The sequence below is a fragment of the Protopterus annectens genome, chromosome 10.part0 (genome assembly GCF_019279795.1).
Source record: "Protopterus annectens isolate FY-2018-M chromosome 10.part0, PAN1.0, whole genome shotgun sequence".
In the NCBI taxonomy this organism is placed as follows: Eukaryota; Metazoa; Chordata; order Ceratodontiformes; family Protopteridae; genus Protopterus; species Protopterus annectens.
In genome coordinates this window covers 1011054272-1011079366 of record NC_056744.1, presented here as the reverse complement: position 1 = coordinate 1011079366, position 25095 = coordinate 1011054272, and the positions used below count along the sequence as shown (strand labels likewise).

Here is a 25095-nt window from a genome sequence, read left to right as displayed (position 1 = left end):
AAAAAAAATAATTACTTTTCTTAAATAATGGCATTGTATAATGCCTCCTTGCTGCCCTTCTGCAGCTGTCTGGTATTCTGCGGCAGTTCTGATGTACTACGCATGCATATACTTATGCTGTACATCAGAGCTGTGGGCAAAAGCAACAGAGAAAGCAAGATCTCCGTTGCTTTTTACAACCTGTCTCACTATGTTAAATGAGTTTAACATAGCGAGACAGCTTTTAAAAAAGCAGCGGACAATCTCAATTGCTTTTTTTAAAGCTGTCACGCTAGGTTAAACCCATTTAACATAGCGAGATAGTTTTGAAAAAAGCAACAGAGAAAGCAAGATCTCTGTTGCTTTTTAAAGTGTCTCGCTATGTTAAAAGGGTTTAACATAGCGAGACAGGTTGTAAAAAGCAACGGAGATCTTGTGTTCTCTGTTGCTGTAAAAAAAAAAAAAAGAGTTATACTAATGGAAAAAGTCAGGGTGACCGGACCTTTTTCCATTACTATAACTCTGATTTACAAAGTGCACGCTGACCAATCACCGTGCACGTTTTGGAATATTAATGGGGGGTCATTGTATAATAATGTTTTAGACCCAAATGCTTTTGACACAAATCTGTCAACCTACTAATGACATTTTTATCCAGTTTGTAACAAAACAATTTACTTTTCATACCTTTATGATGCACAAGATTATATCTTGCAGTATAGTATCAAAAGGCCTTGGCAAAATTATCTGGGTACTTACATACCCAATAGAAATAGTGAGAAAGGCTTTGAGCAGAATAAGGGTAGATTGTGCAGCCGGGACAGATAGCGTAAATGTTTTTTTTTCCCTAAGTACAGTTAGTAATAACATGACAGAGTGTTTAATTTATAAAGACCAATCTGTAAATTTTGCAGCAGGAGTATGTACCTCAGATTTGGGAAAAGGCTTTAATTGATTCCCTTCATAAGGGAGGAAATAGTTTGAGTCGAAACCGGTTTGTTTGTTTTGGGTCAGTCACATCTTTGGATTTATTTGTTCCACTTTGGTGCTGGACTTTTTTTGGTAGGAGATACTAATGAACCATTCTATTATTTTTATTTTTGCCAAAGTGTTTGAGAGAGTGGTATAGTTTTAGTCAGGGAAAAGAATGAATTTGATTGCATTTTATACTCCAGTAACTGAATCCTTCTACAAACCATATCAATAGAATATCTCTAGATGTTCTTCATCATATTTTTCTCCACATAGCTCAATCTCTTTTCCAATTCCTTTACTTTGCTTTGCAAAAACATCTGCACATATATCAATCACCTCCCTCTTATGTTTCACAAAGATGCACAAATCAGCTGACAAGGACTACTATTTAAAAGCCCTTAGGGATCTTAAACAAAGCAGTTCCATACTAAAAGCACATATACATAAGAGGTGATTTTAAAATAAAAAATAAAGAATGCTTATAGCACTTAAAATAATACAAATACACTGAAGAGGTACTAGCAACACAGTCACTGCCTCTTTTCACCAGTTTAAATGTCATTACTCATACCATCAATATGGTTACTAAGGGAGTAATGCTGCCTCTTACATGATTAGCCCTTAGAGATCTTCCCCAAGGCACTTACCTAGTAAGGATGTATCACACATTACACACACACGTACAAAATATGATGTTAAAATAAAAATATTTCCTTATAACCAAGCTGTAGTGTGATCTCCCTCTGTCTCTCTGACTTCCTCTCTCCCAGTTTTTCTCCCATACACAAAGACACACACACACACACACACACACACACACACACACACACACACACACACACACACACACACACACACACACACACACAAAGTCATGTACAATCACATCACACATTCTTATGCTGTTTGCTGGGAGGGCACAGTCTTTCAGTTTATACCATGAACCAGTACACACAACATGTGTGCGGATTAATATCCTGCATTCTTAAAAAATAAAGATGGTCTTAATCATAATGGAGGCAAGGTTTTCAATTTTTTTTCTTATATACAAAATACAATTATGCTCCGTGCTTAACAGACTACATATGAAATGTAATGTTAAAAAGCAAGTGTATGTTAGCTATGTTTGATATCATTGCAGAATAAGTGCTGATTTATGAAGTTTTATGGTTCCTACCCTGAATTTTCTGCCTTGACTGCTGTTTAAACAGTAACAATAAAGCCCTACCTCTAACAGCACACTGACACTCTGGTCAGATTTGCTATTGTCAAATGATTCTGCTGTTAGTGTACCCCTCATACCAATCAGATTACTGAATATCTGAAGGCTGTTGCCTTTTATAATAATGTACAGTTCATATGTTTGTTTATTTCTTGTGTCCAATATTTCATGCATAGCCAAAGAGAAAGAGAAACAGATGGAATGGAATATTTTATATGGTTAGGATTGAAATATCTATGAGAAATATTTAATGTTTTAAGTATATGTATTTATTGTTTTGAATCGGTCTTGCTATGTGCAATGATATATCGATTGTAATTTTTTTTGTTTCTGTTTTTGATGTTTAGGGACAATGCACTTAAAATGTGATGTGGTTCTTTAATACACTCGGTTTCTGGTAATTAATTAATCGATGGTAATAGGTTGTAAGCTGTGATTGTCTTTTATGTCTTTTAAAAAGGAATGTCGTTTAACAGATTTTTTTATGTCTGATGAAGCATAGTGGTACTATGCAAAAGCACTTACACACTTTTTATTTTATTACTGAATAAACATTTGTTGTTTTTTTATGCCATGCATGTCCTTTGCCCGCTCAGATTTGTCATTATATATTGCTGGAGCTTGGACTGGACTTTATCTGGTGCAGTGGTTTTGTCTTTGATTGTGGTTACTTATAATTATTCTGCCCAGAAGCATAGCTGAAGGTATAAATATTGAGTTGGACTTCAGTCCTACTGTTGGTGTTTCCCATAGAGATAATGACAGCTTCAATGATCTGGTACAAAGTGAAGGTAATCCATTGTTATTTTTTGAAATGAAAGATGTTAATGGAGGCAACAAACATGATGGTGTGAAACTACATGAACATTTTAAACTTTGTAGAGAATTGGAAGAAGTGCTTGTTAAATTAAAGAAATGGCAATGGCAGGGGAAACATCTTGAAGCATCTATACACTTCAAGATAGTACCGCGTGGGCTACGTATTACGAAAATGTCCACTTATGGCCAATTTTATCCCAACCTACTATCTAAGTGGCAAAAGTTAAACCTAGATACCAGTCATGGCTACATGCAACTTTTAATACAATATTCTTTTCATGTGGAAGAAAATTTTGTGATTGAGTTGCATTTGATAAATAAGAAGTTATATGAACAATTGTCTAAAACCGCAGCCAATAAGGCTTTTAAGGAAGTTGTGACTTACGTAACTCCTTTTGAGGGCAAAATACAACAACAGAAAATGTTGAAACTGGATAAAGATTTAAGGGATTTTAAAGCAGGCAATGTTTTTTCATGGCCTAAAAGCAAGGATCAGAAGCATGTGAAATCTGTGGAATCTATTGGTACATCACATAATAGACTTGTTCTTGGCAAGGAGCCAGGAGAGATGGATTCAGTCGCTTTGTTGTTGGTTAATGCTCCTTTTCTTTCTTCTAACAATACTATTACTGTGCCTATTGAGAATGGCATGGCTTTAACTTCTATTCACCCAGCAGTTAGACTGAAGACATTTATGCATGCGCCTTTGAATAATAAGTCTGTGGCTTTAAACTTGCCTGTCCCTATAAGAGAACCAGAGGGTGGCAGAAATCCCCCAGTCAGGGGAGGAAGTGGCAGAAATACTCCAGTGGAAAATCAACCACTCCTTCAATCAAGCAATTGTGGAACACAATGAAGGACAGTTAGTGTATAATTTATCAGATGTGAGACTAACTGATGGACAGTTACAAGTCCTTAATAAAGGACTATATTTTATACCTACAGCTAATAGTACTTTTAGTGATATGATGGTAGACTTGAAATTATTTTGCTGTAGTGTGATGTTAAATTATATGTTTTCTGATTCTGGTATACAACCTTTACCTCTAAGGAAACCAAATGTATTTTGTCCTGAGTTGCATCCTCTTGAAGCATTTTTACAAATATGTGAACATGATTTATTGGAATATTATAATAATTCATCGAATAAATATAGTTTCTATACTTTTACATCTAGTGAGTTCCATGCACTACAAGAGTTACAAACTAATGAAAGCATTACAATCTCCTTCTCTGATAAGGGTGGAACAATAGTAGTACTTAATCGTAAATATTATATAGACTGTATGAATGAAATGCTATCAGATATTAATACATATAAATCTATTAATCTTGTTGATATACATAAATTATTTAGTAATGTACATTGTGAGTTATTTGACTGTGTATCTTCCAGATATATTAATAAAGAATTATATGATTTTTGTATTGTTGATAAACCCCTAATACCCATAATAAAGGGTCATCTGAAAATTTATAAATCATGGTCAACCGACCTTACAGGCCCACTGTGGCTGGACAAGGTTGGGTCACAGAGCACATTTCTATATATTTAGAAAAAACCTTGCATCCTTTGTTGATGGGATCTTCCATCATTTTAAAAGATACATGACATTTTTTAGTAATGCTTTATGAAAAATTGGGAAATGCATCCCTTTGTGTAACCGATGTGTTAGTTACAATGGATGTTTGCTCGTTATTTACATGTATTTCAAATAATGTAGGCATTCAATACATGAGGGATTTTCTGAGAAGTCATAGTGACTTTGATAAATGACAGATTCAGACTTTATGTATGTTAATGGAGTTAGTTCTAACTAATAATGTGTTTGCTTTTGATGGGAAGCTCTTTGTTCAACAATATGGGGTTGCTATGGGCACCCCATGTGCCAAATCTTATGCCAATATTGTGATGGCACAATGGGAAAATACTGTGTTATTGAATAAAGTAGTATATAGTGGACATCTTGCACACTATAGTAGGTTTGTGGATGATATATTTTGTATTTGGTGGGGTTCTATAGATGAATTGGAAGATTGTATTTCTTTCTTGAATAATAACATGTCCTTTTTGAAGTTCACTTCACATACGTCTTTGCATGAAATTGACATTCTTGATGTTAGACTAATAAGGGAGAGACATACTCTTAATACTGACATATATAGAAAAGACTGTAGACAGAATAGTTTTTAATGCATTCTAGTATGCATCCCATATATGCTTTTAAAAATGTATTGAAAGGGCAGACCTTGCGTATCTCTAGGCTTACTACCAATGATGATGATGATGTATTAATCAAGCAGGTAAAACAGTTGAAGGAAGGATTTCGGAACAGAGGTTATACTGAGCTTGAATGTGATGAACAACTGCATGTGGCATATAAAGAAAGGAAGGGGAGAGGTAAACCCTATTTTTCTGCAGGGAACAGGTTATGTCCAGGCAGATCAGATGTATGTTATAAGAAGAAATGTAGATTAAGTATACCATATACCTCTGATAATAAAAGTATTATGGCAATTATACGTAAGAATTGGCATGTGTTAATTGCGACTAAAGATACAGAACAAGTAGTAGGACTGTATCCAGAGGTTACTTATAGGAATTTGAACTGACTAAAAAGACGGCTTTGTCAAAGAACTGGCAATATAGTTAATCACAATACTTCAAGGAAGCAAGGAACCTTTAGCTGCAGACATTGCAAGTTTTGCAAATATATTGCCAATAGGAAGACCTTTGTACATCCAGTGACAGGTAGAGAATATATTTTTCAACATTATGCAGATTTTTCTACTGTAAATGTTACATATCTAGCTCAGTGTAATCAGTGTTCCATGTTCTATATAGGCATGACCACTAGAGCCCTGAGGGATAGGATTAGAGAACACATCTACTATAGTAGTACTGGTGATACCAGAAGTGCTATAGCTAAGCATATTATTGAAGAGAACAATGCTCATAATTTTGTGTTCACGATTATCAAGATTTTGCCATCTAGTATGAGATTAGATAATAACAAGAATGCCCTTGAGAAAATTCAGCAGAAATGGATAGTTTCATTACAAGCAGATAAAAGGATGGGCCTTAATGAAGCTTTATCACTTAAACCTTTTCTTAGGGATAGAAGGTTGACCATTTACTGTTGATATTGTTTTGTTTTTATGTATATGTTTGTAGCACTATTTTTATTGGTATTTTTTTTTTTTAGGTAAAAGGTTGCTCTATAGTTATTTCTGAGCATATATTATATTTTAGATCTTATTTTTTTGTTTTGTTTAGTCATTGCTTGCTTTTTGCTCTGTCAGTATTAGGCTGTTTATGTGTTGCTATGGTAATGGATTATATCTTGATATGTGTATGCCTTTTTGCAAGATTTAGTGTTAAATAGAATAGATAGGTTTTGTTGTATTATGGGGCCTTTGGAGAGATGGTATTCATTATTATTTATTTTCATCATAGCTGCATTTGTTATAGTTACATTGTTTGTGCATGAGCTGATGATCTATATAGGGATTTTAGCTTTATATTATTTTCATTTCTATTATTTTTCATTATTTTGGATGGATTTTTAAGCATATATGTTTGAGGTAGAAGGCTATTTTTTATGGATTTATGTTTATGTTTTTATCTTATACGTCTGGTTAATGAGTGGTTAGATTTGATGGAGATATTCCTTTTTATTTATTCTTGTTTTTTTTTTATAGCACTAGGCTGTTTATGTTTCATTAGTTGTTATGGTAGCGGGCTTATTCTCGTACTTTGCCCGTATTCCCACAAGATTTAGAGCTAGAGAGGAAAGGCAGGAATCGTTCAATCATGGGAGATTTGAAGAGTTTTGAAGTAAGTATATTTATTTATTTATTTTTATTACAGAGATGGAATAGTTATGATGTATTTGTTATGAGATGATGTTTAGTTTGATGATATGCATTGCTATCAGATTATAGGAACTGGTTGTGCTGACTTCTGAAAGGCAAATGTTCATTATATTTAAGTGTATTGATGGAGTTATTAATGTTTGATTTGTATCAAAACAGACAGAATGGAATATTTTATATGGTTAGGATTGAAATATCTATGAGAAGTATTTAATGTTTTAAGCATATGTATTTATTGTTTTGAATCAGTCTTGCTACGTGCAATGATATATTGATTGTAATGTTTTTTCGTTTCTGTTTTTGATGTTTTGGATTTGCTATGTAGGGACAATGCATTTGAAAATGTGATGTGCTACTTTAATACACTCGGCTTCTGGTAATTAATTAATGGATGGTAATAGGTTGTAAGCCGTGATTGGCTTTGATGTCTTTTAAAAAGGAATGCTGTTTAACAGATGTTTTATGTCTGATGAAGCGTAGTGGTACTATGTGAAAGCACTTACACACTTTTTATTTTATGACTGAATAAACGTTTTGTTGTTTTTTTATACCATGCGTGTCCTTTGCCCGCTGATGAAGCATAGTGGTACTACATGAAAGTGCTTACACACTTTTTATTTTATTATTGAATAAACGTTTTGTTGTTTTTTATGCTGTGTGTGTTCTTTGAATGCTTGGATTTATCACTACGTATGAAATGTTACAATGTTACTTAAAAAGCAAGTATATGTTAGTTATGTTTGATATCATTGCAGAATAAGTGATGATTTATGAAGTTTTATGGTTCCTACCCTGAATTCTCTGCCTTGACTGCTGTTTAAACAGTAACAATAAAGCCCTCCCTCTAACAACACACTGACTCTCTGATCAGATTTGCTATGGTCAAATGATTCTCCTGTTAGTGTTCCCCCTCATAACAATACGATTACTGAATATCTGAAGGCTCTTGCCTTTTATAATAATGAACAGTTCACATGTTTATTTTATGTGGCTAATCTTTTCATACATAGCCAAACATGTCTGAGGTACAAAGATGAAAAGGTAGTAAAAATAAATGTATGAACAAGGTGTTGTAACACAGGCAAAGGAAGCCTTCAGTGTCATGCGGCTTTATCTTTGTTGCTTTTTGATTTATACTGTTTAAATAACATCTTTTGTAAAATAGCAGTCAATATCGCAAGAGCGGGCAGCGCCGCCTAATTGGGTTTAAACTATTCCTGGCTCCACAAAGTCTGCTCTTCACTTTTTCCCTTAGAACTGCTCTCTCTCTCAATTTAAAAACCATATTCTCATTCTAAGGCCCTTCACTGGTCCAATTAAGTAATCCTACAAGTTAGCACTATTAAACCATAAGCACTACTTACTCTTATACTCTCTGCGATAACCCTGTCCTCTATTGGTCCGTCTTAAATTCAGTTTCTCTATATTACTCTAGCATGTCCAAAGGTCAGTCAATGGTTTCCTCTCCAGTCCAGCTGGTGAATCTGGGAATTTTGAGGCTATGTTACAACTGTCTCATGTACACGGACAACCCTCTCCTCCTCCAAACAGGTTCAAATATATGTGAGAGATGCAACTATTTAGCCAAATTGGAGACTGAGCTCTCTCATCTCAAAACTGGTTTAACCAGTCAGGAGGACAAGGTAACCTCACACAACACAATTCCAGTATCACATAGTCCTACCACATCAGCGAACCAAACACATAAATACACAAAAACATACTCGGAGGCTCTAAATAAAAATCTACCTAAGCAACAGAGACCTCCAAAGCAGACATCCAAGCAAACGCTACCTCAAAACAAAACACACACAACACATAACCCACAAAGTCAGTGTGCCAAGCAGCCAAAGCCCTTAAGGCTGAATAACACACCTGATACTCTTGTAATAGGTGACTCTATTGTCAGACACACTGACATCGTACTCACCAGGCTGAATAAAGAGAAGGTCACGGTGAGCTGCCTGTCGGGTGCTAGGATCCGCCACATAACGCAAGCACTCAGGTCACTCCAAAGCAAATACAAATATGACTCAGTCATTGTACATGTTGGTGTGAATGACCTGAGATGTACCTCCCTGGACTACATGAAAAGAGACATAGAGGAGCTCTCTGATCATGTAGCCCAGGCTGGTATGACCCTGACCTTGAGCAGCATCTTACCCTCACCTAGAATGATGCCACAGTACAAAGACAAAATGATCGAATTTAACAATTGGATAAAATTTTGGTGTCATTCAAAGGGGATCCAGTGTCTGTCAGCCTGGGATGACATGCTCGACAAGCCACGTTGCTTCACTAGGGATGGCTTGCACCTGTCACCACTGGGCTTTTGGATATTGGCAAAGGCTCTTGCCACCCCCATAGTGCCTTTTTTAGGCAAGGCTCAAAAGTCAAACCCACCCCCATAAACAGCACAAGGAACAAGAAACTAAGGGTAATGCTGCTAAACACCAGAAGTCTTAACCTCAAGATGCACGCACACGAAGCTCTTCTCAGTATGGAGAACATCGATATCTGTGCAGTGACAGAAACCTGGTTCAAGGCTCCAGAGAGCACCCCAGCACTACCAGGCTATACCTCATATCATGCTTTTCGGCCCCAAAATCCGGACTGAACCACAAAAGGAGGGGGTGTTTCCATATTTATCAAGGATATCCACACCTCCAGGTTAGTGGCATTGCATGAAGTATCGGAGACCATCCATGTGCAACTAACAGTGGGCAAGACTGCTTTTCAGTTTATAGCATCCTACAGACCACCCTCTCAACGTCAGGAATCTCACTTGGCTTTCCTGAAAACATTGGAGAACATGAAGATCTCTCTGAACACCATTATATTGGGTGACTTCAACTACCCAAACATTGACTGGGAGCACTACTCAAGCCCTAGCACCTTAGCCCAAAGGTTCCTGGAAATTATAAACTCAAATGCTATGGAACAACTAGTCACCACTCCCACAAGAGGGGACAACATACTAGACCTGATCATTACCAACATGGGGACTCTATGCTCCACACCAGAAGTATATCCCTCATTGGTAAGATCAGACCATAAATTAATTTCACTGGATGTCCACATCCCGACCCCACCCCCAGCCCAGAAAACCACAGTGAAAAACTTCTCAAAAGCGAACTTCTCACTTCTCAAAACCGAAGTGGAATCCTTCAAGGCCCCAGGGCCAGTGGAAACTACGGCCCAAACTGCAGAATCCTATATAAACGCATTCTATAGACATATCCAGGAATGCATGGATCATGCTATCCCAAACAAAACCAAGACCCAATCATCCAAAGGCAGGCATCCAGTCTGGTGGACCCCTGCCATAAATAAACTGTACAACAGAAGGAGGAAGCTACTACATGATAGAGCAAAATCCCTAATAGGGAAGGCATCTTTGATCAGTACTAGCAAAAAATTACGATCCCTCATAAAATCCTCCAAGGCCAGCTTCGAGAGAAAAATTGCACAGGACACCAAAGACAATCATAAGGCTTTTTTCAGTTATGTTAGAAACCTGGGATGCAACTCCCAGACTTGTTCTGAGTTGATTCTAAACGACAAAAAATACACTGAACCCACAGACATCGCCAATATCCTGGCAGACAGGTTCAGTGCAAACTTCTCCACCCCCTCCCCCCCAAAAGAGCAAGTATCTATCCCGGCAGAGGGCTGCCTCCCAAACATCTCTGATGCTCAGGTGAAGGCTGCCCTCTCCAAAGCAAAAAACACTGCTTCCATGGGACCAGACGGCGTCCCAGGTTGCATCCTACATTAACTCCAAGAGGAACTAATCCCTCAAATAAAACAGCTATACAATCTCAGCCTCACTACAAGATATGTGCCCACAGAATGGCGTACAGCAACAGTGGTCCCACTCCACAAAGGTGGAGCCTCTACGGACCCTGGAAACTATCGCTCCATAAGCCTGACTAGCTTAGTCTGCAAGGCTATGGAGAGGATCATCATGGAACTCATAAACAAAGACATTAGGGACCTACAGACACTAGATCCTACCCAGTTCGGCTTTGTCAAGGGCAGATCCTGCCTTTTGAACCTGGTTGACTTCTTCGAAACAGTCACCAAAGCCATAGATGAAGGGAAGGTAGTCCACACAGACTATCTGGACCTTGCAAAGGCATTTGACACAATACCCCACTCGGGCATCATAGATAAGCTATCCAGCTTAAATATAAACCCCTATGTCACAAGATGGATCGCAAACTGGCTCAAAGACAGAACCAACAGAGTGAGAGTTGCTGGAGCCATGTCAGACTCGAAACCGGTCACAAGTGGCATCCCACAGGGTTCAGTCCTGGGACCACTCTTGTTCGGTATATACTTTTCCGAGGTACAGGCAAACGTGGGAGGACTATGGCTCACCAAGTTCGCAGACGACTGCAAACTGGGCGCCATAATCAACTCTCCAGCTGACACAAACATCCTTCAAAAAGGTCCCACAGAGACAGATAACTGGCGCCAGCGCCATGGTTTAAAGCTAAATGCCAAAAAATGTATAGTCATACCCTTTGGCAAAAACAATGTGCCCACAAATTACCACATAGGCAGAAACCCATTAAGTACAGAGAAAGTTATTAGGGACCTGAGGACCCAAGTTGATAGCAATCTCTCCTTTGAAAACCACATTGCCAAAGTGGTTAGAAAGACCTTCTACATAGCCCACCTCATCACGAAGGGTTTCACATCTAGATCAAGAGAGGTAATTGTGCCCCTTTATTCATCCCTCATCAGGCCCATCATAGAATACAATGCCCCTTTTGGGATGTACCTTACCCGACACCTGCAGCAATTAGAAAGACCCCAAAAGTATCTCACCAAGAGGATCAAGGGTCTCAAACAGATGCCATATGCTGCTCGGTTAAAAACTCCAGCTCTACTCAGTTGCATACCGCCTACTTGGGGCGATCTATGCCTGACATACAAAGCTATGTCAAATCCAGAATTAATGGACATGCTCCACCTCAGTAAATCTAAATCCCTTAGAGCCACACGCTCGAGGGACTTGAACCTCAGCACAGAAATAAATAGAACTTGTTGGAGGGACAGGTTTATAACCCAGAGGCTCCCTTCGCTCTGGAATAGAATTCCAGTTCATGTGAGGCAGAGCACCTCACTGAATCTCTTCAAGAAGAATCTCGAAAGGTGGATGGGGGATCGTAGGTTTGTCCCAGGGATTACTCCCATGTCACTATTAGACAGAGGCACAGTAAACTAAACCTTAAAAAGGGCACAGTATACTCAAATCAAGGGGTGGCGTAAGCCATACAGAATCAGGCTAGGCTTATAATTGCCCCAGGGCAGATAGCCTAGTATGAACCTATGAACCTATGAACCTATATTCACCATGTTTGTTTCTGGTGTTTCTTAGTGACTACAATACATCTCCTTCCATTCATCAGCAGATTGCCTTACTTTTTTTTGGGTAGGCAAGAGAATCTTACTAATGTTTTCTCAAAAAAAAAAGGCGCTTAAAAGCACCTATAATATGAGGAAGATAAGACGATAGGACCTGTTAATACTGAACCATGAATTCTTACAACCCCAAGGGAAGAACTAATAACATTCTTAACGAACAATCATCAATATATAGGATGAAGGCGATCAGATACCTGAAAACCAGAATGGTAAAGTTAGGTTCAATTTTGCGGGAGTTAAGGAAAGTCAGAAGGAGATAACTGCTGATCACTCAGTTTGTCCTTGACCACAGGAACAACTATGGGAGTATAACTGAAAGCAAAACTTTAGTTTGTAAAGGTCAATGAGACACAAGACACTCAAGACAACAACATTTCACTGTGCGAAACTTCCAGACCTAATAAATTTCTGGCTGACCATTTTAATTGTTCAGGGAGGGTATGTGTGGATTACATAACTACCACGTGTTGATGCCATTAACCCTTAACACCCTGCAAACCAACCAACAAACTAACAAGGTCAACACAGATCCAAACATGGTCTGCTACCTTTTAATATAAAAAATACCACTGCAGTATCTAGAATGGGAAAGTAAGCCTTCTACAAGTAACATTGACAAATATAGCATGTCTGATGCACAAAATGAGAAGATAGAAAGACTGAACAGTAGGTTAGACTGTGAACAAACAAATGCAAAATACTAGATTTGTGAAACAAAAACATAGGAAGAAAATGCAAAATAGAAAAAATATCACACAATATCATAGATGAAGGTCTAGGGTGTCAAAATGTAACTTGAAGAAGAAGAAGGAAGATCAAAGTTATACTTGGGTGTATAGAAAGAGAAGTAAATGTGCCAGATCATGGGAGATGCTCTCATCGACCCCTAGCCAGCATGTTTTCATTGAAGAAACAGTATCCCATTACTTCCATTAAGGTGCATATCAGTGTTCATTCACATTTCTTTTCAGCAGCTTTTCTGTGTGTAATAAGCTGGGAATATGGTCAAATATCAAGTAATGCACTACCATTGGAAATGCTTTACATTTACCCCTTGTATCTTCTATCATCTCCTACTGGGCTTGACTCCCTGAATCAAATCTGATTCATGTGTGCTGTAGATGAACTATGTTTGATTTCAAGCAGCTGTTGGTGAACAGGGACCTAACCTGGCATGTGTAAAAGATCAGCAAATCCAGTATGGGGCATACTGAACACAGATAACTGAGGACCATGTTCAAGCACAGACATGCCATTGCAAAAAAAAAAAGCTATGCCAACATGAAGACATCATTTTTCTACAGAAGACACAGACTGGCATCTTAAAATTACATCTACCACACTTTATCTGGAGTTTAACAAATCTGTATAAAATAATCTTCAGAGCTGTACAACCTAAGGAAAATAAAACTATTTTTCTATACCTGTTTCCATAGTTCATACCCATTTACCAAATGAAAAACTTGCCTGTTACAAAATGCTGCTTTTTAAAGGTCTGAGGTTCTATAAGAAAAAGACAATTGAGATTAAAAAGTTGAAAAAACACTTAATTTTTTATAAATTTCCTGCTGTATGTTCATAGATTATCAAGTTACTGCAGAACAAATAGTTTTTTTATACTCCACAAAGGTGTTTTAGCTTGATTTCTTCCATCTATTGAAATGCATCTTATTTTGGTTGGGAGGGTGGCCTAATGGTTAAAGTGTTTGCCTTACAAACACAAGGTGCAGGGTTTGAATCTCACAAGGGATAATTGGCTAGGCTTGAAATGGCTTGCAAGGGCAGTTAGCTTAGTACTAACCTATGTTCATATTCTGCCAACCCACTCTCCTCTTATCTAACCAGTTTTATAAAGCTATACAAACCCAATATCTTTATTTTATATATTTTGTTTCAGGGACAATTTTTTTTCAAACATGCAAGACATTTTGAAAGTTCTTTCAGAATTAATTTGCTGACATCTGTTCTATCACTTCTGGTAGCATTAAAGAGAATTCTGTGAATTTATATCTGGAATGTATGTCCCTATATGAACAGCAGTCACAAGACGCAATATTCTGCTTGCCATTCACCTTAAAACTCAATAAATTTTCTAGGTTCTTATTGTTGTATAGCTTTGTTTTACAAACTGCTTTCCAGTACAGTATCATGCAGGGTAGACAGACCATTGCTCAATCTTTATTGTTTCAGTCTTTAATATTAATGAGTCAATCATAAAGCTACAATCCTTCTGTCTCTTGAGTTGATGCTCCTATGGTTTGTAACAATGTATCCTGTTACTTTTGTTTGGTGCCATGGAGGAAAGACAGTGTTTCCATCTTAACTCATGCACTATATTAAAACTCTTGTATAATTAAGCCTTCTTTTTTCTATTCTGTTAATTGCTGGAAGTAGGCAGGGCGGTCTGCTGTCTCCTTATGTTTTTAATCTATATACTGAATCTCTTTTGAATGCTCTTTCTAAATACGTCTTATTTAGGTATCCAGAATTATTTAGTTATTTCACAAGAGTTACTACCTTAAAAGATGGCATTATAATTTATGATATTTTTCCTAGATCTGATTTCTCTGAAATCTTACATGAGGTGGAGATGTACTCCACGGTTTCTAGTTATAAGTTAAGTTTGGTGAAACCTCAATTATTCACTCTAAATGACAATTATTCTTATATTTAATTGAAACTTTTCTCTATGAAGCTAGTTATGTCTTTCAAATATATGACTGCTAGCTTTTTGGAAGAGATTAACTATGTCAATTAAGATAATTTATTTAAATAATATATATCTATTCAAAAGAGGTTCCGAGGTAGTCAGTTTCTCCCTTTTCATTAATCTCAAAGGCCGCCATTTCTAAACATGAATTTTTTTTCCAAAATTCTTTGTTCACATCATCTCATTGCTTTTTATGTCCCTAAGTCTTAACTCTTTTTTTTTTTAAATTGCATTCTGAAATTTCTAAATGTCTCTTATCCTAAACTGGTTATAGCTTATATAATAAACTCACATTGCACATGCCTGAGCCAAATCACTAATTTTATATACTTTACCAAATTGATAGAACATGTAAATGTATTAAGAGTTCTACTATAACCTCTGATACGACTCCTTGGATACAAAATGGAGTTTGTGTATGTATGAGATTTTTGAAACCTCATGAGTTTTCCCTGTTGTGTGTACCATTTATTTCTTGAGATTTCCTAAATAAAATTGTTACTTGTTTTAATATAGTTTTAACTTTGGTCAACCTATTGGAAATTTCAAAAATATATCGGCTTATTATGTGTAATCTCGATATATTACTGGATAACAAAATGGTTACTTATGAAATCATTTATATACTATAGATTTTACAAGTAATAGATTTGGTATGACATTTATATTTTCAGTCTGTTCTGTGTGTCTAGCTAGACTTGGTTATACCCCAGTCTTAAATATTCCATAATTAAGGTCAGCTATGTTTTCATCCCTGATTTGGTAGGAAGATTTCCCATAGTCAACCCTCTCCGAGTCTCTCTTTAAAAAGAAACACTTTATTTAAAAAAAAAAAGATTAGTGTCTAACTTGAGGTGGTTGCAACAGGTATATTATTCCATGCTGTGGTTTGCAATAGCTATTTTGCAGAGTCAATTCATGAAATGAGTTGGTGACAGATAATAAATCATTACCTGAAGACAATATGTTTGTTTAAGTTTTTAATACTAATTTCATGATTCTGAATAATGCTTATCTTGTATCTTTTAAATTTGCTTCTGTTTTCTGCTTTAATGGGTTCACATTCATTCTTTGACCGTTAAGTGGTGATATTTCTGCATATCTTTTGGAGATATTGACTCATTTTTATATTCTAAATGGACCATCTGTTATACTTTCAGTTTTCCTATAAGTGGAATGGCATCTTCGGGGCAACTTGGTGAAAACCACAAATCCAGAGACCAGCACATCAATAAGAACACTGTACCCTTTTTTAATTGTTACTTATCTGTAATGTGATAGAATCATAAAGATCTAAATCTCTGTCATTTTTAAATTTATTAAAACATTCTAAATGTTTTCAAGATCACATGTAGGTTTTTTAAGTCAGCTTAGTGTTTGATAAAGGTGTTTAGTGTTATTGATGGATATTTCTGATGTTTCATTACCAAATGTGTCCGGTGCTTAAGTCACCTTTTTTTGCATTAGTCTCCTCAATTAGTATAGGTGGCTATTATGTAATAATGTTATATAAAAAGTCTTCCGGCTTTTCCCGGTTAGGGGTCGCCACAGTAGAACTCCAGTCCGCTCATGACTGGCAGTGGATTTTTACGGTGCCAAGTTGCCAGCCCAACACCCAACCTTCATCAAAGGCACGCCCATTCACATTTACACCTACCTGCATGTCTTTGGTGTCACTCGACTGTGGGGAGGACATGCAGACACCACACAGAAGGCGCTCCAGCCAAGAATCAAACAGGAAAACCTCTTGCTGTGAGGAGACAATGCTAACCACTGCACCACCGCGACCTACTAAATAATGTTATATTATTATTTTATTTGGGACTAATAAAGCTTCATGAAGCTGATGTTTCTGAAGTCCAAGCCTCCAACCACATTATCTCAACACCCTATCTGACCACATAGTAGTTTGCCTGTAAACAACATTTTAAAGCAGTCTTACAGGGGAGATGTACCCTTTGCATATCCTGATTTGAAGGCTGCTCCCATACACCCCGGTCTGTAAATATACAACCTCTATGGCCACAACACTTCAAAGAAAAGCAAAATAATTTAATTCCTTTTTTCTCTGGGTTGGTGTGAGGCACATAACAGACCCCCCCCCCCCCCATATTGGGGGACTGTAAACCCCTGCAAACACATTACAGATCAATAGACTACAGTAAATGAATCTCAGCAATCTACTCAGTGATGATAAGATCATCTGTAGTAGACTTGATGCAGTACGTTTCACTTAGGCAACTCAAAGTAGACCCTGTTGTTTGTTTTATTTTATTTTATTCTTTTTTATTTGTCTTATAATAAAATGTCATCTCAAAACAAAAAAGCTCCATGAAAAACATGTTAACTGTTTGGAATTTCTATTACATTTTGAGGGTTTTGAGGGGTTGCAACTAGTATTTTTTATGCAATGTTTTGTTTTTTAGTCGGTTTGTGAATACACTTCTTTGGTTTCTCATTGCAAAACAATAGACTGCTTTACATGTAATACAAATTACTGTTTTGTGTACATTTTTTTCTGTGAATCATCTTGTGTAAATTTTATCAAGTGTTTAGCTTTATCTCTTCTAAAAACAATCTGTTACACCAGATGCCAGTTTTATTTTTTGTTCTAAACATGTTTAACTGTCATGCCAGCACTAGTGCCTTGCAGTGATTTGTTTTTGGCTATGTACCCCTTGTGCTTATCTTTTTAGTGGGACGCAGGATTGAGCTTCTCTGCCTTGAGTTTTATCACTAATACAGGGAGTACCAGTGTCTTACTTTTGCTGACAGTGAAGAGTCCATCTATTTTCCACAGTTACAATTTTTAAAATGCCTGTTCTAATTCCTATTATCATTCCCACTACCCTGATATTGTCATATGCAGTCTAGGCTGTGGCACAATAAAATAAAATAATTTAATAATTCTGTACCTCCATCCTTTTACTTTAGAGCCTTTATATCCAGCTCCAATTCTGCAGTGGTGTTTCCCAAACAGTGCACTGCTAGCAGGGGGTATGACCTTAATTGTCACCTGTGTCATGCAGTCAGTTCTCAGGTTAGCCATGGAGAAGGTTAAAAGGTACATTATTCAATGTGCAACCACTTCACATTTCTTCTATTTTATATCTCCTTATAGGGCAGGCACTGACAACAGTGGCAATGTCTGGTTATGCATTTTCCATCTTAGATAATAGTTTGCTGCTACTCTATCACTTCCCAATGAAACTCTGATCGTTTTATGATCACCTCAGAAAATAATGACCAGAAAAACCTCAGAGACACTGAAATACAGAATGTGTTTGAAACTGGCAAGACAAAGCTTCTTTGCAGGTAGCAAGCGCACCTGCACCCCTATGATTGTGGTTCCCCCACACCTTCTTTTACTTATATATCCATCCATCCATCCACAACCCCTTTTTCCCATTTTTGAACATGTGGGTGTCACTTCAACAGTGGCAATCATCTAGAGCCAAGGTTTACACTGCCAGGTGGCTAGCTCTCTGTCATGGTAGCTCTTTCACACCATACACTCATACCTATGGCCCATTTAGAGTGCCCATTCCACCTAATGCATGTCTTTGGAATGTGGGAGGAAACCTGATCATCCAAAGGAAACCCTTGGGAACATAGGAAGGACATACAGACTCCACACAAAAGACACCCCAGCCAAGAATCGAACCGGGAAGCCTCTTGCTGTGAGGCAAAAACCCTGTCCTCTGTGCTATTGTGTACTTAAGTATACCAACTGTAAAATCATACTATTGCAGGGGAGAGGGAAATCCCCAAGATAGTGCAACCTCAAAATTTAGTGCAACATCCTTGGAATTATATGTTAGTGGTTGACAAGAGACTCAATCACTAGTATAGTGATATTAAACCTGGTATCCCTACTCTGTTTTCTTTCACTAGCCATGTGAGTGAATCATTGAGAAGCTATGCTTTCTCTTCCAAAGAATCATATGATGTTCATTCCTGCTTAGCCCCTAGATGACATTTCAGTGACCAAAGTACACTCTGTAATATCTATCAATGTTAATACAGTAAACCCTCTGGTTCTGTGGCACTGAACCAACCCACATCAATATATTTTCTGATGTATTCTGGCTACATTGTGCAGAATAATGGAACCTTGACTGCAATCCAGGTGATTGGATTTATTGGCTCCAACTCTGAAGGAGCCAGAGAGGGGGAGGAATGAGTGGACATGACCCACTAACCTGTCCTGGAAGGTGGGATGAGTTGTGTGTACTCAGAGGAACAATGGGCAACATGATCTCACTGGTGGTGATCAATGAGCCCACTGCTCATGCTGTGAGGGGACTGGCAGAGCTGCTTGGGGGAAAAGCCCCTTGCAGAATCGAGGGGACATCCTCCACACATGGCATATTGAACTACTCTCCCCAGTAACTTGCCAGATGAGCACAGCTAGAGGAAGGGAGAAAACTACAAAAATTTTAATTACCTCAATGGATGTTTAATAATGGACCATACAGTCAGCCTTCACCCGAGTGATGTGAAACAAATAAGCTGATTGATGAGGAGGGGCTGATGTTCAATATCAGCAGGGGTAAAGTATTAAAAAAAAATACAAAAAGATGTGAAACCAAAAAAATCCAAATACAAAGTAGTCCAACACCGGCAGCTGAGGTTGATTCAAGTTTTAATAAAACAAATACAAAATATAAGCGCTTTTGTCTCTTCCAAGAGACTTCATCAGATAACCATATTACACAAATACTTGGGTTTAAATAGTCTTCCTACTGGTTTAATCAGCATAACTAGCCCCACAAACCACAATTAACCCTTAAATAACTAAAAACATCAAATCCATTTCTAACATATTCCAATACACTTTGAACATTTAAAATGTTCTGTTTAAAATTCAAATCAGCATAAAACATATAAAATATATAGGGTGGACAGTAAACTTAAAAAACTTCATAAATACTACACCAGGGCAGCGTGCTCCTTTAATACAGACTTGAGAGAAACATAATCATTAATTCCAGGAGGAAAGGTGGCTTTTAGTCTCAACTGCCATTTCAATTCCTTTTTTAGTAAAGTAAGTTTCCAATAAAAAAAAAATATATATATATATATATATATATATATATATATATATATATATATATATTTACTTTTCAGTTACAGATATAATGAGCGGTTGTAATGTGAGCCAGCTGTGGTGTCTGAAAATGTTTAGAAGATTCATTTTGATGCAAGTTGTTCTTCACTTTCTTACTAAATGAAATATTTGAAAATTGTCCCTAATAGGGACCATTGGTCCTTCATTATTTTGTCTTTGTCTCTGCTTGTTGAGGAAAGAAGTGAAGAGCTACAATCCTGTCTGAGACAGGCAACCTGTTGTCTGATTTATAGCTTCATAGAATTGTTCACAAAATATGTAGAAATAATAGTAAAATACTGTTTTCATGTAATGACGAAAAATGATGTTCCAAGTACAGCAGATTCAGGACAATGACAATACAAGAAGACGTCAGGGTAACAGGTACGTTACTTACTATGAGTCCTGGCACAGTGCGGTGGAGCTGTTTATTTATTTTTTTGGTCTGATGAATGAAGAACAGCGAGTGGAAGGTATTTCACCTGACAAGATACAAATTGAGTTGTGAATTCATGATGAACCTCATTTTTGTCATGAATAAAGCTGCTGAATTTTGCATCACCCTTGCTCTGTGGCAACACTTGTGTATCTTTTAAATGTTTACATTGGTTGCAAAACTGCAATTGCACTGTCTGTGTTACAGTCGTAAGATATCTCTATTAAGTTGTAGTTTTGCTCAATTTGGATGACATTTTAAAACTGTTGCCTTCATGGCTTACCTTTGCCTCGCTTACTGTTGCTGCCTTCTTGGTTGTCTGCTCCTTTTCTTTAAAGGGCTTAAAAGCTGGGATGCATACACATTTTAATTTAACTAAATAATACATTTGGTAATGCTCTGCAAGGAAAGTATAAATTTTAGTATATACATCAACAGCAGCAATGTCATCATTGCGACCGCGGGCTAACATTCCAACTGCTCTTTACATCTGTTGCCCCGATAATGGAAAAGTACTTCCCATATTCATCAACTAGCCTAAATGATCAAGCAGGTCCACTTCGCTTTTAGTTTTTTGGCCTGTTAAAATTTCACTTTGAAGAGTAGTGAGAGTTGCATAGCTGGAATGTGAATGCATAACATTAATTCCTTTCTAATTGCTATTTTTGCATTTATTTTCAGGAAGCTCATTTTATTGATGGATGAAATGGATAGTTCCTTTTTGCCAAAGAAGATTAATGTCTATGGGAAGCAGTCCAATGACTTAAAGATACTCAATGAAATTGACATTGACAAGTAAGTCCAAGGTTGTTTATATTAACACTGTTGAATGTATCTGCAACAGCTGCATACATCAGCCTGACAATAAAGTCTCCAGATGACATGATTTTAGAAGACTGCCTTTGATTCTTGTGTGGTTTGCAGTATTAAAATCGAACTTCTAACTAGTGGGACACACTCCTTGTTGTTGTTGTGTCTTTCGGCTTTTCCCGGTTAGGGGTCGCCACAGCGGAACTCCAGTCTGCTAATGATTGACAGTAGATTTTTACGTGCCGAGTTGCCAGCCCTGACACACAACCTTCAATGAAGGTATGCCCATTCACGCATGTCTCCACACAGAAGACGCTTTAGCTCAGAATCGAACAGGACAATGTCTTACTGTGAGGCGACAACGCTACCGCAGCAACACCACCACGTGTAACCATAAATGGGCAGTTGTTTATTAATGGCTGCCATATGAACGCTGTCTGTCTTAATGAGGGGATAATAGTCAGTAAACTTGGAAGATGAGAATAGCTAAAAGAAATGGTTACTGAATGAATCATTTCCTTAAGTTTGCAAAATTTGGGGTTTTAATCAATATAGTATTTTGCTTATTAGATAGCTATCTTTGCCAGTATAAAATGTAAGTGTGGAACCTCATTTGTACTTTAAATCTAACATAAAATATCAGAGAGTAATTATTTCTACACGTAATAGATTTCAGGTAGAATAAACTCTAGTGCATAAAAATTGCCTCACGGTAATACTTATCAACGTTCACATTGAACAATTAGTATAAAATCTTTGCAGACAAAAATCCCAGTTAACAAAATTCTGACTTGCAAAGCTTCCACTATGACTCATCAAAATAAACTCAGCAAGATCAAAAATTTAACTCGATAAAAAATTATAGGTAATTTTTTTTAAAGGGGACTTACTCCCTGCACCCACTACCTTCTCCCCTATACCCCTAAACTGATATGTACAACTCCATGATCAGAAAAAATGAAGAAGGGAGAAATCTCTTAAAAGAAAGAAAACACTGCAAGCACACACTTAGAAATTGCACCAGCGGGTTTTTCTCCATGATAAATATCAGTCAGGGAGCTTATTTTTGTTGAGGTGAGATCAATTAGATATGATTTCATTAAGCTGTAACTCAATGATCAGTAGAGAAACCCTCAAATAACTTGATAACAGTGTATTTCTGGCTTGTTGCTGTTGAAGTAACATGAGATAGTAACATTTCTGAATGGACTGTGTTTCCAAAGAGACACTAAATATGTTAACACAGGTCTCATTTCCTGTTTGGTGAGAGGATTAGCTGTCTTGCTCAATACATTGCTGCTGCATGCAGGAGAAAAATAAATAAATAAATTAAAGGTCCACTCTACTACATATAAATAATGAAACATGGCAGCACCAGTAAAGGCTACTGATGGCAAATAAGAATCCTGGCTATTTTGAAAATAATCAAGTTGAAACAAGAAAGGAAAGTGTAGACTCTAACAAGATGCATAGCATTTTAGGTCTGAAACTACCAACAGCCCCATTCGGACAGGAACATCTGACAGACTTGTGGATATTATTTTATTTATTTTATTTTTATTTTGTTTTTGTTTACTGGGTTTGTCTAACTAGGTTTAATCAAAAAACCTTCTCAGAGGAGGCTCAGGGAGAAAAGTTCCAACATGTTATAAACCTTTTTAAACATACATTCAGTAATATACATGAACAGACATTAAATAATGCACATTAACAATTAAACATACACTTGTTGATTAGATTACATTGTTATGAAAGTAAAGGCAACTATTACAGTACATAAGATACTTATGTATTAGTAGATGTTGAACACTGAGCATTTGAAGAGGTATATTAGTAGGGTTGTCAGACAGATGCTAGATCATGAAATTAGTACTTAGAAATTCAAAGTAACTGGGGTATGGCAAGGAACTAGGTAGGGCAGAAAATGTTGATATTGTTCATAAGAGATGTGTAGAGCAGGTTCATAGTCAATTATTTATTTTACATTTGTTGACCGGGATAGTCCGACTGGATACATGTCCATTTTCAGCAGAGGCCCGGTGAGAAAAGCTCCAAAGGTATACATATACACTCATTACAATGCCATGTCGAACAGGAGTAATCATAACATAATACAAATATAACACATTTTACAGTCTAGTTAAATTTATGGAAATATACCACTTATTCTAGTACATTTAAATTTGTACAGTCTGACAATCTTCTAAACTGGCTTAACAAAGATATCTGAATAGCACTTACAGACATAGGCTAGATACACCAGTATGCATAAAGATTTAGTCAGGCTTGGAGCAGGGACATATCCACTGAGACTTGAAATACTCCTTGAGAGCTATTTTGAATTGAGATAGGGTGGTATCCAGGGTAATGTTAGCAGGAAGGGAATTCCAAATTTTGCCAGCAGAGTTGTCGAACAGGGAGTCACCAGCTGAGTTGTTGGATTTGATGGCTTGCACTAATAGTCTGTTAGATGACCAGAGTGATCTGGAGTTGGAGTGGGGGTAGATAATGTTTTTCAGGGCAGGTGTATTATCTGATTGGTTAAGTGCTTTGTGATCAACAATGAATTAATTATACTGAATCTGCCTGGGTGACTCTATCCATCCGAGATAATTTAGATTTTTTTTCAATGATGTGTTCTATAGGGTAGACCAGTTGCAAATCTAGCTATGTTATTATACCAGCTTCAGAGTTTAGTAAGATCAGATTTATTTAAGTTGGCCAGTAAAGGAGAAGCATAGTAGAGATTAGAGAGTAAGTGGGAGCGGGCAATGGAGGTCCAAGCATATGGGGTAAGGAATGGCTTTATCCTATAATGTGATCCCAGGTTTCTGTTAATGGTTTTGATTATTTTGTTGATGTGCACAACAAACTTAAGATTGTTGTCTATAATAATTCCTAGTAATTTTGTATGGGCATCTGGAGAGATAATGGTACCGTTATTAGCCTTAATGGAGAGAGATAACGCAATGGATTTTTGATATATATGGCTATAATAAGGTTTATATTAGAAGTACAGAGGTGGAGATGAACAGTGTCACAAAATAATGAATACAGCTAAGAGATGCTAGTAAAACAGTTCAGGTGTAGGTAAAGATTGTTTGTGGGGTATAGGATTCTGAAAGAAAATAAATGGACTGATGATATGGCAAGCAACTTAACAGTGGCATTTATGCATGCATTAGATAGGTGAATTTTTAGTTATGTTTTAAATTAGTTTACATTTTGAATGGATTTCAGTGGTACTGGGATGTGGTTCCATAGTTCAGCTACACTATTTGAATATAGTGTGTCACCTGCAGTATCAGATGATTTGGTTATAGTGATTAGTGATTTTTCTCTACAGTGTAAAACTGTATTGGAGGAGTAATGTTGTATTATGTTGTTAAGGGCTGAGCAATTTTCTGGCATATAGAAAAGTCTGTGAATTGTAGTTAGCTGAGAGACAGCTAGGTGATGTGGTAGTTCTAACTAGTTTAATTATCTGAGGGCTAGGCAATGGTGTGTTCTAATGTTACAGTTTAATGCAAATTTGGCTATGTATTATAATGTTGCTCAAGTATGGACAGTTGTGAGACCTGACGTTTAGTGAATATTGGGGCAACATAGAGGAGAGATGGCAGTGAGAAAGTAGGTTATACATCTTCTGACAAAGTCAGTGAGGTAGGTTTTTACTCCATATAATATACCTAGTGTGACGCCCGTGCCCTGGCCCAGCAGTC

General features: G+C 37.0%; 1 protein-coding gene across 2 annotated transcripts in view; it reads left to right on the top strand.

Moving 5' to 3' along the window:
• The window catches only part of LOC122813452 (E3 ubiquitin-protein ligase HECTD3-like), a 726610-nt gene that overhangs the window by 269744 nt on the left and 431771 nt on the right, over positions 1-25095 (top strand). For both annotated transcript variants that reach the window (XM_044085768.1, XM_044085767.1), the window contains exon 6: positions 21245-21358. In XM_044085768.1, coding sequence (XP_043941703.1) covers positions 21245-21358 — 114 coding nt within the window. The remainder of the gene's footprint in view (positions 1-21244; positions 21359-25095) is intronic.